Raw genomic sequence first — 14761 nt, 5'->3', positions numbered from 1 at the left:
GCCGTGGAGCCGGGTGGGGGAGGGGGAGGATGGGGGAGGGGGAGGGGGGCGGCCGCTCTCCTGTAAACACTGACCCCAACCCAAACACCAGCGCTGGGAAAGTTACTTTTAAAAACGAATTAGTTATAGTTACTAGTTTTTTCTTTAAAAAAGTAAACGAGTTACAATATTTTGAAGAAAAAAAACTCAGTTTATGTCAGAGAATTTAAATCCTCTCTAAATGAAGCTTTAAGATACATGCTCAACTATTGATTAATTGGTGAAGACACCATTCAAATGTCATAACTGTAGATGGCATCTCTACATTGTAAAATAATAAACCGCTATGTCTGCACCTCCATTCAAAAGCTGCATTTGAAAGATCACAGCTCTATGGCTGTATCTCTATCTGCTCTAATGATCAGGGCTCTATGGCTGTATCTGTATCTGCTCTAATGATCAGGGCTCTATGGCTGTATCTCTCACATCACGACATACTTTGCGCCAGCTCCGTTCCTTCTTTCTGTATGATGATGTCATTTTGAACTTTCCTTGACTGAGGAGTTGGCAACAATGTATCACTTTTAAATGACATCATCATCTAATTTGAACTAGATGCAAATAAGCAGCTATGCAAATTGCATGATCACATCATTTAAAATTTTAATAAGAGAGTTGGTCACAATGCATTACTTTTAAGTTTTTTTTGTTTTTTGTTTTACAAAACACAATAAAGTGCATCAGATTTAATTAAATTTGTACACATTTAAATTAAATATCATTCTTTACTACTGCAACAACACATCCTCAGTGGGATAAAACTAACCTGGGTAAATCTAACCTGTCTCACAACGGTCTAAATCAGCTCACGCTCCCTGTTAGTGGCTGAACAATCCAACGCCTGGTGAATTCTGCTCCACACTGGTAGGAAGAGCCGACATCCAAGGATCAAAAAGCAACATCAATATGAACCGTTGGCCGCCACCAGCCACTTCTCCCTGTGGGAACTTTTCTGACACCTCCTGCTGAAAACCCAGAGAGTCAGACGGATGATCGGGCCCCGGTTTCACCGTCTGTATCCATACTGAAAATCAAGATCAAGCCGGCTTTGTCCTTCTGCTCTATGGAGGTTTCTGTTCTCCCTGAGCTCGCCGAAGGACACCTGTGTTACCGTTTGACAGGTGTTAAACTCCCCACCTGCTACTGACACCAGCAGATTTCAATTGTAACTGTAGATAGTATTTCTACATTCAATGACATATATTGACAGTACTGCGTGTGCTTCCTTCTAAAAGCTGCCTTTGAACGATTGGGGCTGTATCTTTATCTGCCCTGATCCTCAGGATTCTCTGACTGTATCTCTGTAAGGTCACGTGACCCACTTTGCACCAACAAAGTTCTTTCCAAACACAAACTTCCTGTTCCGCTGGACTCCGGAGGAGGAAAGTGGCGAATTCTAGTAGTGGAACCACGCCTCCTATGGTGCATGTTATCAGCTGACGGGGGAAACCGGAGATCCCAGGGGAAACCCATCCAGACACGGGGAGGAACATGCAAACTCCACTCGGAAAGGCCCGCACGGTTCGGGGATCGAACCTGTGACATTCTTGCTGTGAGGCGAGAGCGCTGACCACTCAGCCACTGTGCTGCCATATCAAGATCATGCTGAGCTGAAGGACTTCCTGTTCTCAGAACCCGTCTCTGGACCCCGAGGGAGACTTCCTGCTGATGTGGGTTCAGACTGGACCCTGATGTCTCAGCAGAGTATTGATGAGGTATCTGCAGGTCTTCCTCGCTCTTCACTGTAAAACATCTCAGCTCAGCTTCAGTCAACTCAACTCACTTCCCCTCTACTGATACGTTTTGGATTTTGACTTTTGCTGGATCTCCAAGTGCTGACTGGACTTGAGTTTGTAAGTTATCAGTTTGTGGGGAAAGCTAATCTAAAGGTGGGAGGGAGTGGGGGGCTGCAAAAAGACATTTGTAGTGACCTTTGAGTTTTACGAGGGTGAAGCCTGGTCAGAACCTTTTATACACAGCAGATCAGTCAGATGCTGACAGAGCCACTAAACTATATGGACTGATTTCATCTCTTAAACTCCACTGGTCATGGCAGGTTTTGGATACTGAACTGAAGTTTCTTCGTTATCACAAGTTCAGCTTATAGTTAGAATGTGTATTGACTTCTGCTCCAGTTGAACTCGTGCTGAAGCTACAGCCTCGTGTTGCTCCTGTTGCTGCGGCGATGCAATGATTGACGCTCTTTGCTCACAGCAGGAAGGTCCTGGGTTCATATAAAGTCTGGGGCCTTCTTCTGCGGAGTTTTCATGTTTTCCCTATAGATACGTATGTGTGGTTTCCCTCCTGGTACTCCAGCTTTTCCTCCCATGAACCAAAAAAAAGAAATGCGCGTGGTTCAGGAAATGAATTTAAAAAAGTTTGAGTAGCGTATTAATGAATTACTTTTAGTGGAAACAATTTAGAAACATTAATGTACATCAGTTCAGATGACTTTTAGAATGAATCTGGATGTTAAAAAGAAATTACAAGTTTTTACATTGTATAAATTAATGGTTATCCAACTTGGTAAAGAAAGGTTTATTGCATTTGTAATGCAAAATCACTTTTTGTTTTCACTTCAAGTTGAAACAACAAGGGATTACAAGTCAAATCAAGTCACAGCTGAAAAACCAATGTTAAGACAACTAGAGCACTGTAGTAAAAACAACTTCGTAAATTTAATTTTCTGAGTTGAAACAAAGGTCATCTTCTAGTGGAGTTAACTTACATTTTCAAGGCAGTAGTTGAACTTTCATTTGTAAAATCAACCAACTTGAACTGTCTAACATTGTTGTTACCGTGACGACATTTCCCGTTTTTTAATTCGCTCTGTGCATCCGGTGCCCGGTGGGGGGTTGGTGCCTGCCGGTCTTGGTTCCCTGGGACCCGGACCCCGTGGCTGCCGGTGGTCCCAGCCGGGGCCGTCCTCTGCCCCCTTCTGGACCGGTGCGTGGGGGGTGGCTGGGTTCTGGGCTTCTCATAGGTCAGAGGTCACATTTGCATGATCACAGTCACATTTGCATGATCCCATTGATCTTTAAGCCCTCTTCATATTCTGCATGTGGACTCAGTCACCTTGTTGTCCTGTGGACTGTTAGACTAATGGCTATCTGGAACAGGTCTACTATTGCAACATCTCATCATCAGTTCGGTAAAACTAACCGGGGCAAAACTAACCCGTCTAAACCAGCTCGTTGCTTTTGCTTCTAGTTTGTAATTAGATACCTGGATCCTCAGCTTCACATCCCAGATAACCACCTTATCTAACATTAAGCTGTGGTTGTTCCTCGTGTCTCAGAAGGCCTGATTGAAACATAGAGACGCCTGCTGATCAATACGAGGGCGTACCCAAATGAAACCGGAATTTGGTCATAAAATACTAATGAGTTTCGACTTCTGGCCGTCAGACGTGCTACAGGTAAGCCTCGTGCATATCTGAGAAAAATCTGAGATCCCAGAGTGTCACTGACGTCTGTCACGCTCTGTTTATAGTAACAGAGTTCCGCCCTCCTCCGCGATTTTTCCAAAATGGCGACATTGACTGGAAAGCAAGAGCAGCGCGCAAACATTAAATTCTGCTTTTTGCTGGGAAAAAACAGCAGCAGAAACACTCACCTTGTTGCAGCAAGCCTACAAGGATGATGCTCTGATGATGATCTCCCAAACAGCAGTCGAGCCAGTGGAAACACCATGGATCCCCTCGGCCAAAGAAAGCGCGTCAGGTCCGCTCAGCCATTAAAACAATGCTGATCTGCTTTTTCGCTGTCCAGGGTATCGTCCACAGCGAGTTTGTCCCTCCAGGTCAGACTGTAAATCAGGACTACTACATCGAAGTCCTCAGACGGCTCTGTGAGGATGTGAGGAGGAAGCGGCCCGTTGTGGAGCCTGGTGGATCCACCACCACAGAGCGCCAGCGCACAAGGCTCTACGCGTCACGCAGTTCTTGACGAAGAATGGGATGACTCTCCTCTCCCATCCGCCTTATTCGCCGGACCTAGCCCCGTGTGACTTTTTCTTATTCCCCAAGTTGAAAAAGGAGATGAAGGGACGGCAGTTTGAAGATGTAGAGGTGCACAAAAAAAAGCGCAGCCGGACCTTAAAGGCATAATTACACACGGGTTTGCCGACGCATTTGTGAAGTGGGAAACACTGAAGCGTTACATTAATGCGAATGGAGATTATTTTGAAGGCGACGGTGGTGTTTTATTTTGAAATGTAAGAAATTAGGTTACAACCAAATTCGGGTTTCATTTGGGTACCCCCTCGTATCTGCACACGACGAGTAATGACTCAAGACAGCCGGGGAGATGAGCTCAGCTTGAATCCACACATGCATTTTACTGGCTTTTAATACAGTAAGGAGGCGCTATGCACTACGCGTCAGGTACAATCAATCTGCACGGCCACGAGGAAGCTACCAATCACAAATCAGCATCCAGAGAAAGAAGAGAAAAGTTCTGCACATTCAATGCTCATGAGGGCGAAATACACAAACAACAAGGAGTCTGCCTTAGTCAGCTGTAAAAAAGAGTGCGCGCACACACACACACACACACACACACATACATACATACATACACACACACACACACACACACACACTGGGCCCATCAGAAACACTTGCTTCTGCTCTCAGCGCTCCCTGCTGTGAACAGCGTGACAAAAGGCAGGAATCAGAGGGAAACCCTCTGCTGCTCCTCAGACACTCGGCGACGCCACGAAGTAGAAACCTGGTAGAAACAGAGCTTTACAAAATCAGGAGCGGCTGAGAGGAGTCGGGTTACATGATGGCGATATAAAACAGTCCTCTGCTGTCCTGACCGGGGACAACAGGTCGCAGGCGCCACCCTGGCGAGCGTCCCCTGGCGAGCGTCCCTCACGGGTTCTGCAGTCCGGATTCTCCTGACCTGACCGGGTTCTCCTGATCGGGTCCTGCAGACCAGGTTCTCCTGACGGCATACAGTCAACTCGGCCCCATGCAAACTCGCAGGGCTCTCAAGTCTCACGCATTTCGGTCTTTTGTCACGCACTCACGCCACACACTGTATTTCTCATGCTGAAGAAAAAAAAAAAAAAAAAAACCCAGTAAATTTGTCTGGTGCGCCGCCGCTGTGGAACCGGGAGGAATCAACCACGTCTGCAAGCCTGTCACTTACCTGTCAATCAAAAAAGGAAAGGGGCGGGCTGAAATACTGCAACAACCAATGAAAGAAAGCACTGTTATCACGAGAGTCTGCTAGAGAGTAAGTGTGTGACAAAAGCCCGAAATGCGAGACTTGAGAGCCCTGCGGGCTTCATGGCGCCGACTTGACCGTCAGCCTTCCTGACTGGGTTCTGAAGTCCAGGTTCTCCTGATCTGACGGGGTTCTGTAGACCGGGTTCTCCAGTCAGGGTTCTCCAGGTCCAGGTGTGGCAGTCTGATAAGAGTCATGATAAAAACCATCTGCAACATGAGAAGACAGCGGAGGTTCTGATTGGTCCTGAGCTCCGTGTGCACAGACACTGATTCGCTGGACGCCACCGATCAGCTGACCGGTTCCTGCTCTACTGGCTCCTGATGGGAACCCTGGTGGGAATCCACTCACCTCCTCCGGCTGCTTCTTCTTCTCTGGTGTTTGTGCTGCTTGTTCCAGGACTCGTCCGTCTCACGGACCCCTCCCCCCTCCGTCCCCGGTCCCACCCCGACCCCCCCGTCCCGCCCCGGTCCTCCCGGCGTGCTAGCTGTGGGGCTGCGGCGCGATCCCGGAGCAGTCCGTGACCAGCAGTCCCACGGCGCTGGCGCCGGACACGGCCACGGAAACGCCGCCGCCGGCCCCGGGCGCCACGCCCGCCGGGTCGGGCCCGCCCACGTCGCCCTGGGTGGCGTGGGTGCCCATGTGGCCCTGCAGCTGCGTGGCGGTCTTGCACTGCACGCCGCACAGCTGGCAGAGCAGCACGCCGCCGGCGCCGGTTCCCCCGAAGCCGCCGCGGGCGCCGCCGCTCTCCTTCCACTCCTGACCGTGGTGCTTCTGGGCGTGGACTCTCAGGTAGGTGAGCGTGGTGAAGCCTGGACAGAACAGCGGGATGGAGCGTGAGCGTGAACGTGTGTGTGTGTGTGTGTGTGTGTGTGTGTGTGTGTGTGTGTGTGTGTGCGCGCATGTCTTACTGCGGTTGCACAGGTGGCAGGCGTGGTGCTGGGACTGGTTGTGGACTCTCATGTGGTCGGTGATGTACGCCGCCGACAGCAGCTTCCCACAGATGTGACACGGCACCTTCTCCTCGTGGCGAATCAGGTGAGCCCGGAGGCGGTCCCTGGTGGCGAACGCCGACGTGCACGTCTGCGCACAGCCACACACAACAAGCCTCCATCAGTCTGACAGCTTTCCATGAGAAACGAAGACAGCGTGCGGAACAGCGCTAAGCTAGCATGAGCAGCTAACAGGGTGTAAACCCTGTCAACCCTGACCCCTAACCATGAACCCCGACTCTGATCCTTTACCACAAACCACATTCCTAACCCTGCACCAAGCCGACCAGCAGGGGGTGTTACCGTGCATTTGAAGGGTCTCTCGGTGGAGTGCACCTGTCTGACGTGGCTGTTGAGGTGGTCCGGCCTGTAAACAAACAGACAGAGACCAGAGCGTGAGACCAGAGCGGAGGAGCGGCGGCGGCGTGAGTGGGCGTGGCCTCACCGGGAGAAGGCCTTGGCGCAGTGCGGGCACACGTAGGGCTTCTCCACGCCGCCCTGGTGCGAGCGCACGTGGTAGCTCATGCGGTCCTTCCTCTTGAAGCGCTGCTGGCAGATGGGGCAGGAGTACGGCTTCTCGTCCGAGTGGGACAGCCGGTGGCGGTTCAGGTGGTACACGTCTCTGAAGGCCTTGCCGCACGCCTCGCATGCGTGGTTCTTCCTCACCTGGTTGGTGGGCGGGGCGGGTGGAGGGGGCGGGGCCTGAGAGAAGGGAAGGGAGGGAGGGAGGCTGAGATTTCGGATTGTCGGTGAAGGCATCGCGGTTTGACTCAGATTACGCTCCTGGATCGACCGTCTACGACTGTGAGTCGGCTCCACCGGTCCTGAACTTTGACCCACCTGCTCCATCGAGCCCACCACCACCACGGCGGCCTGGATGGGCTGCGGCGGCGCCGTCAGGGTGACGGTCGCCGGGGCGATGGAGACGGACACGGGGACGGGGACGGGCACGGCGTCCGGGGCCACGGCCACGGCGGCGGCGGGATGCGGCGCCTGCTGGGGCAGCGTGAGGTGGAGGAGGGACAGCGGGACGCTCTGCTTGTCCGCCCGTCCTGCCTTGGACCCGTCTTCCTTCTCCCGCGCCGCCCGGTCCTTCATCTTGATGCCCGTGTGCACCGACTGGTGGCGCCGCAGGTTGTAGCTGTTCTTGAACTCCTTGTTGCAGGTGGCGCAGATGTGAGCGGGGCGGCTGGGCTTGGTGAGCGGTTTAACTTACGGACAAGAGAGGAATGATGTCAGCAGCGTGAAGGACAGACGGAGACACGCAATATCTCATCTGAATTCAGGAGGAAGGTTCTACGTCTTCCTCTCATTCTGTTTTTATCTGTGAATCTTTTGAAATGAGGGCGGGGCCTCAATAAAGGCCACGCCTCCTCACCGGGCAGCGGCTCCTCGCTCAGGGCGGCCGTGTCCACGGTGGACGGCGGCGTCACCACGTGTTCCGCCGGAGGACTCTGGGCGGCGCCGGCGAGCTCCGGCAGCAGCTCGGCCTGGAGCGGCGCGTCCGGCTGGTTCTGAGTGGGCGGAGTCTGACGGAGAACGGAACAAAACAACAACAGTAGAACAAAGTGGAACGTCTGCTCGGCGGCCACCTGGACGTCAGACTGCTGGACATTCTCCACCCGTCCACGAGAAGGACTGATGGAGGGACGCCCGCCTTGGCACACACTCTAACCTGCTCCACAAACATGGAGCAGCTTCCATGAATCCTCTCTTGTCAGTGAGGACTGATACTGATGTAGCTCAGCCACAGGTTAACCTACAGCTGACACTCTGAGGGTTAACAGAATGAGCCGCTCTGGGATTCTGGGCAAAATGCAGAAACTATTTGATCGATCAACACATTGATTATGGATCCTGAGTCTCCCAGCAGGAACGTTTAAACCAAAACCAGCTGAAGGCCGTTTAGTAATAATATTAATTTTAATTAATTATTAATTAATATCACTTCTCTGCGGGGAAAGACATCCAGTGGACTGATGACGAGGGTCTTTCTCTAATGGGCGGAGAAAGGTTTTATATGACTGACTGAAGAACACTACCAAGTGTGGCAGTCTTATCTGGACTCTACTGGACTCTCCTGGACTCCAGCTCTCTTCCAGTCTGCTGCTGGACCCTCCTGAATGTGGACTCGGTGTATTTGTCTGAGACCTACTGGTGTGAGAATATCTGCATGTTTCTGTTGTTGTTCTGTTTGTGTTTCTGAGCAGCTTAATTGTTTTTTTTAAAAGTCTGAAAACCATTTACTTTCTGCTGAAAGCCACAAACAGGCCAGTCTGACACATCGAGGGTCTGACAGGGCCACACGCTGCGGTAGTGTCGACGGCACGAAGCCACGGCCGACAGCCGCTGAGCAAGAACCAAACTCATCAACGTGACGGAGGAGGAAGCGAGGCAGAAGAGGAGAAGGAGCCGAAGACCGGACGTCTTCTCACTTTGAATGAGATCCTGAGATCTGTGGAAGTCCGTTTATGTGAAATGATGTTCAGGTTTCCCTGCAGAGGGGTCAGAGGTCACCGAGTCCAGCAGGACCTGGTGACCTTCCACTGACAGGACAGCTCCAGCTGAGCTGGACAGGTGGAGAGACTCCACCCCCACCCCCACCCCCCTCTCCCTGCCCCCTCTGTGACCTCCCCCGCCCCTCCTCCTCCTCCTCACCCCCCACCTCCAAAACAAACCCACCCCGCTTCAATCAGGACTCACCTGAAAGAGGAAATTACTCCAGGAGGTGTCCATGGTGGTGCAGGAGAGCCGAGCTGGGAGGAGGAGGAAGAGGAGGAGGAAGAGGGGGAGGAGGACGGCGAGAAAAGCTCCGAGTGAAAACAAAAAGTGTGGCCTGTGAGCAGCAGCCGCAGCTCGAGTTAATGAAACATGAAAACACTCAGCTCAGAGCCAACATGGCAGCTAGCATGGCGGCTAGCGGGCGCGCAGAGGATGCTTCTGCACGCGCCTCATCAATGCTGCATGTTAACACGGGCTGCTTGTGTCTGCGGTGAAACGCGCGCACAACAGCCTATTATCACAGGGGATGCGGCGGACGAGCGGCTTTCATGGTCGCGGCTGTTCGGACGCGTTCGTTCGCGGGAGCTCCGGAGAGGCCTCCGCGGGGGGGGGACTTCCAAAGCCTCGGTGTCGCGTACAATTCGTCGCCGAACTAGAGCGCTCCCGGTCGGCCGCGGTCCATAGCTCCGCCTCGGCGCCTCAGTCGGCGGGATGACATCTTTCTGTTTTTTTCATCCCTGCTCCCTCTTTCGCCCTCCCTCCCTCTTCGGCTTTCTTCTCTCTCTTTTTTTTTTTTTTTTTTATCCTCCTTCACCCCCTCGGTGCCTCTCCGCCGCTTTAAAGGGAAAGTATTTGGCGTGTGCACCCTCCGCGCGGACCCCGTCTCTTCTCTCGTGCCGCGCGGCGCCGCGCCGTCCCCCGCGCCCCCGCTCCCGCTCCTCCGTGGGCCGACAGATAATCACATCCGACATGAAAGGACCCCGCGCCGCGCGGCCGTCTCCACCCCCGCTGCTGCTCCGGTACCGGGGGAAGCGTCCAGCGGCCAGCAGCTCGGCGGCGGAGTCTCCGTTAAAATGGAGCCGGTTTTGGTTCAAACGAGTCTTTATCCCGCGAGCATCTTAAAGGTAACGACGCGCGCGCAAGTGCAACAGCTGGATCCAGCCCCGGCGCACACACGACGCGCGCTCAGAGGGCCGCACGCGCCAGATTCCAGCCAAAAATCCGCTCATTTGAGCTCCGGCCGCAGCTCCGGGACGGCAGAGCGGGAATACCGACTGGAGTGAGTCCGGGAGCACCGGCCGGGTCATTCGGCCGACATGAAACTCACGAGCACGGCTTTCAAGGTTTAATATCATTAAAAAAAAAAAATGGAAGAGAAGCGGCTCTGGTTCTGGATGTGTTCCTGGTCAGGTCACAGAAGAGGATCTGGACCACCCGGGGAGTGCGTGTGCTCACACACTGAACTTGAGTGGAAACCATTAAAGCATAAGGTAATCAAGAACACAAAAGCCACCCGAAAACATGTAAAACGGCTCAAATGTGTCAAATTAATAAAGGGGAAAAGATTTTGTTTTTTTTATTTTGTTTAGCAGAACTTTTTTTTACAGCAATATGAGACCCAGCAAAAAGGGAAAAAAGCCTTTAAATATTTAAATGACTCCACTTTATTTCTCTTATATATAACATTAGATATGGCTGTGGTGTTCACACACACACACACATATATATATATATCATATATATATATATATATATATATAAATATATATATACACATGTAAATATGTCTACATCTTCAAAGTAATACATTCTAGAACATGAGCTCCATATTAAAATCTATATTTTAAAAAAACAAACGGACAGTAATACTTGGTGCTCTGCACGAGGTTCACAAACGAAAAGCTTAGAAGTTCACTAAAAACCGAAACGCCCCCCAAAGTGAGAGACTCACAGCTACTCACCAGCACGGCCTTTCAACCACTGAAACCAAACTAGTCAACACATTCACTCAACTAAAAGTCTAACCGCTACAGAACGAAGAGTTGGTCTGAGTTCATCTCAAGGAGAAAATAAATTAAGAAGTAAATCTGTTTTTGTTCAGGGCTTCCTAAATAAAAGTGGCCACAACAGGCCTTTGTGCCCCGCCCAATTCATTCTAAGTGACATAAGCCCCGCCCCCCAGCCTGGCTGTTTAATTTGAATTTGCTGATTGGTTGTGAATGAGAGGCTGATGTCTGAGCAGGTGCGAGTTTGTCAGATGGACAAAAGAAAGAAAAAAAAATCCCTCAAAACTGAACAGGTTTTCAAGAGTTTCAAGACGTTTTTCGTGTCGCTTCAAGTACGGAAAAGCCGCCATTTTCACACGGCGAGGCTGAGGATCAAAACGAGCTTTAAGGATCAGGACTGGATTCTCCCCGGGCTGGACTTCCTCACGCCGACATGATTTGGTCATAGAGTGGTCTGAAGCCTCCGTCAGCCTCCGTCGGCCCCGGCTGGTCTCGTCTCACTGCGTCTTGGCGGCGCCGGCCCGCTCGGCGGCGTCCATGGCGGCCATGTTCTGCGAGGCGGTGACCAGGTGCACGGCGCTGATGGCCGACTTCAGCAGGCAGATGACGCCGCAGACGCCCTGCAGCCAGTAGAGCCAGGCTGCGGCGGACGGGGACAGACGGGGAGGGAGGTCAGTGAGGGCGGCTCAGGAGGTCAAAGGTCAAGCTGAGGGTGGGGGGGGGGGGGTCTCACCTGCAGGCTCCGGGATGTGATGCAGCAGGTAGAGCAGACAGAAGAAGAGCTCGTTCCCGGCGCACATGACGAACAGCACCGGCTGGAAGGGCAACGCAAACACAGGGAGGTCAACCGCTGTCCAGATGTGCAGGACTACCGTCCGGATGTGGTCTACAGTCCAGGTGTGGTCTATAGTCCAGATGTGCAAGTCTACAGTCCAGATGTTTAGGTCTGCAGTTCAGATGTTTAGGTCTACAGTCCAGATGTTTAGGTCTGCAGTTCAGATGTTTAGGTCTGCAGTTCAAATGTTTAGGTCTACAGTCCAGATGTTTAGGTCCAGACGTTCAGGTCTGCAGTCCAGATGTTTAGGTCTACAGTCCAGATGTTTAGGTCTGCAGTTCAGATGTTTAGGTCTGCAGTTCAAATGTTTAGGTCTACAGTCCAGATGTTTAGGTCCAGACGTTCAGGTCTGCAGTTCAGATGTTTAGGTCTACAGTCCAGATGTTTAGGTCTGCAGTTCAGATGTTTAGGTCTGCAGTTCAAATGTTTAGGTCTACAGTCCAGATGTTTAGGTCCAGACGTTCAGGTCTGCAGTCCAGATGTTTAGGTCTACAGTCCAGATGTTTAGGTCTACAGTCCAGATGTTTAGGTCTGCAGTTCAAATGTTTAGGTCTACAGTCCAGATGTTTAGGTCTACAGTCCAGATGTTTAGGTCCAGACGTTCAGGTCTGCAGTTCAGATGTTTAGGTCTACAGTCCAGATGTTTAGGTCTACAGTCCAGATGTTTAGGTCCAGACGTTCAGGTCTACAGTTCAGATGTTTAGGTCTGCAGTCCAGATGTTTAGGTCCAGACGTTCAGGTCTACAGTTCAGATGTTTAGGTCTACAGTCCAGATGTGCAGCTGTACCGAGCTGCTCCACCTCATGCCTGTTGCTGCCATTCTGTTCTGACCTTGGAGGTGTAGTAGATCCTCAGAACCGGGTTTCCAGAGAGGTCAATGGTCTTGTGGCTGTTTGATCCTCTGACGGTGGAGCTGAGGACCACACACACACACACACACACACACACACACACACACACACACACACACACACACACACACACACACACACACACACACACACACACACACACACACACACACACACACACACACACACACACACACACACACACACACTCTTCAGCCTTCACAACCAGCTGTGCGGCTCCAGCCGTGCGGCCCCAGCCGGGACTCACCTGTGCAGGTGCAGCCAGTGGCTGGCGATGTCCAGACACATGCTGAGCTGGAACAGGAAGGTGTAGGAGGGGTAGAGCAGCGACAGGTTGACCAGCAGACACATGGTGGCGCAGCGGTCCGTCAGCATGTCCAACATGGCGCCGAACTTGGTGGCTGAGAGGAGAACGGCAGCCTGTCAGGCAACGGTGAGGGAACCGCCACATGCTGAACAACATCAGCATGTGGTGTCCTCCACAGTCCCGTTGCCGTGGAAACGGGGCGGCGGTGAACCTACACTGGTTGAACGCCCGTGCGGCGTGGCCGTCGAACGCGTCGAGCAGGGCGCTGAGCAGGTAGCAGAAGACGGCGGGCCAGGGACAGCACGGCATCAGGTAGAAGGACAGCAGGGCCAGCACCACCCGGGCGTATCCTGCAGGTCAAGGCAAGGTCAAAACAAAGTCAAGGCAAGGTCAACAGCCCTGAAGCAGCTCTGGGTTTCAGCAGACAAACGTCTCTGAATCGTGAGCTAAACAAAAAAATAACGTTATGAAAACCCTGTGAAACAAGCTCCGTGTTCCAGGACACCAATCAATACGTTCCACCCGATAAGAGCAGCAGGAGGAGGACTGGAGGTCAGAGGGTGGGTTAGAAGTTCATCTGGAGGTCAGAGGTCAGGAGAACATGTGGACCAAACAGATGTGTCGGTGCTCGGTTTTATTTTAGTAGGAACAAATCGTACAGAGAGAAGTACTGATGGATCCAGATCCACTGATCGATCAGCTGCTTCTGGTCTCCAGGTAAAAATACTTCCTTCTTCTTCTCTGATGGAGAGAAAATACCAATGCTCCACTTGCTGGAACAAGACCCTGCTGGCTGTGTTCAAGTTGTTAATTTACAATCTCACACACACACGCACAGCTCCCACACATGATCTGGCTCACTCAGGAATTTCATCTGGTGCTGATTCCACTGTTCTCCAGAGAACCACGGAATCATTCTGACTGTTCCACACGAAAACCCTGAAGCTGTTCATGAAGCATCGTCTCCACCAGGCTGAAGTTCTTCATAAGGCCACATCTTCACATCTTCACTTCGTTCAACCTTTGTTTCTACTACATTTTCAGATTAATAATCAGAAGGGGAAAAATCATGTCTTCCTGCTGAGTTTTCTTTAACCCGGACGGGTCCAGGACGTCCCGCACCCTGTCCTGTTCGGTACTCAGTCTCAGCTCTGCGTTCACCGTTAGGTCTCCAGACCAGGACCACACCTGTCTCCAGTCCTCGCTCCAGAGACACAACTTCTGAAGACACCACAGGAGAAGCACCTGATCTTCTCTCATCTCCACATCCAGCAGAAGCTGAGAGGAGCTTTTCCACCGTGAACAGAACCAAAACCTCAGTGAGGAAAACCACGAGAGGCCGAAGCGTCGAGCGCGGAGGAAGGACTTTACACAGTCAGGGAGAAATTTATCAGCCGGAACGAAAGAAGGGCAAAGTCTAAGTTCAAGAACAGTCGGACCAGAACCTCGATGTGTGCTTTACATCTGCTCCCTGATTTCTACCCGCACACACACATGCAGTGTGGTGCCCGGGTTGTGTCGGAGGAAGCTGCTGTTAACCTCCTCAGCTTCTCCTCCGAGACGCAGACTAAACACGTCCTCCTTCCTCCGATCGATTCGCGACCAGGAGTCTGGAGGTGACCGGTCCGTGAAGACTCCCATCGCGGAGCCTTCCCCGGTTTTCGTGATGCACTGACGTCACTGCGGCTAAAGCTAAGCTAGCATCCGGACCGCGTTAAAAAGACTCACCGATTAGGTTGGGCACGAAGAGGAAAATGTTCTCGGGCTCCATGTTCTCCCTGAGCTCTCGGCGGCGGGGGGGCGGGGGGGCGGGCGGGCGGAGGCAGAGCAGTGGCTCGAACGAGCTGCAGAGCGACTGAGGAGAGAACGGCAGGGGCGCGGACCGAGAGCGGGACACTTCCGGTCTACGCTCCTGCGTGGTGACGTCACAAAAACTGCTGACTTCACAGTAAAATCTCCCCCTCCACATTAAAA

General features: G+C 52.1%; 2 protein-coding genes across 2 annotated transcripts; both read right to left on the bottom strand.

Moving 5' to 3' along the window:
• Window positions 1-5742: 5742 nt before the first annotated feature.
• maza (MYC-associated zinc finger protein a (purine-binding transcription factor)) lies at window positions 5743-9972 on the bottom strand. Its single transcript, XM_030088878.1, has 7 exons — window positions 8969-9972; window positions 7644-7794; window positions 7106-7476; window positions 6711-6967; window positions 6569-6632; window positions 6185-6356; window positions 5743-6085 (listed from the first exon to the last, which is right to left on the bottom strand). Exons 1-7 carry the CDS (start codon window positions 8999-9001, stop codon window positions 5757-5759), a joined length of 1377 nt encoding a protein of 458 aa, XP_029944738.1. The 5' UTR covers window positions 9002-9972; the 3' UTR covers window positions 5743-5756.
• Window positions 9973-10408: 436 nt separating this feature from the next.
• On the bottom strand, window positions 10409-14688 carry cdipt (CDP-diacylglycerol--inositol 3-phosphatidyltransferase (phosphatidylinositol synthase)). Its single transcript, XM_030088885.1, has 6 exons — window positions 14516-14688; window positions 13003-13137; window positions 12728-12881; window positions 12440-12521; window positions 11507-11588; window positions 10409-11413 (listed from the first exon to the last, which is right to left on the bottom strand). The coding sequence occupies exons 1-6, from the start codon at window positions 14556-14558 to the stop codon at window positions 11271-11273; spliced, it is 639 nt and encodes a 212-aa protein (XP_029944745.1). The 5' UTR covers window positions 14559-14688; the 3' UTR covers window positions 10409-11270.
• Between the last annotated feature and the right edge of the window lie 73 nt (window positions 14689-14761).

The sequence above is a fragment of the Salarias fasciatus genome, chromosome 4 (assembly GCF_902148845.1).
Source record: "Salarias fasciatus chromosome 4, fSalaFa1.1, whole genome shotgun sequence".
NCBI classification, from domain to species: domain Eukaryota; kingdom Metazoa; phylum Chordata; class Actinopteri; order Blenniiformes; family Blenniidae; genus Salarias; species Salarias fasciatus.
Note: the sequence above shows the minus strand (reverse complement) of the source record. Positions and strands in the feature narration are given on the sequence as shown.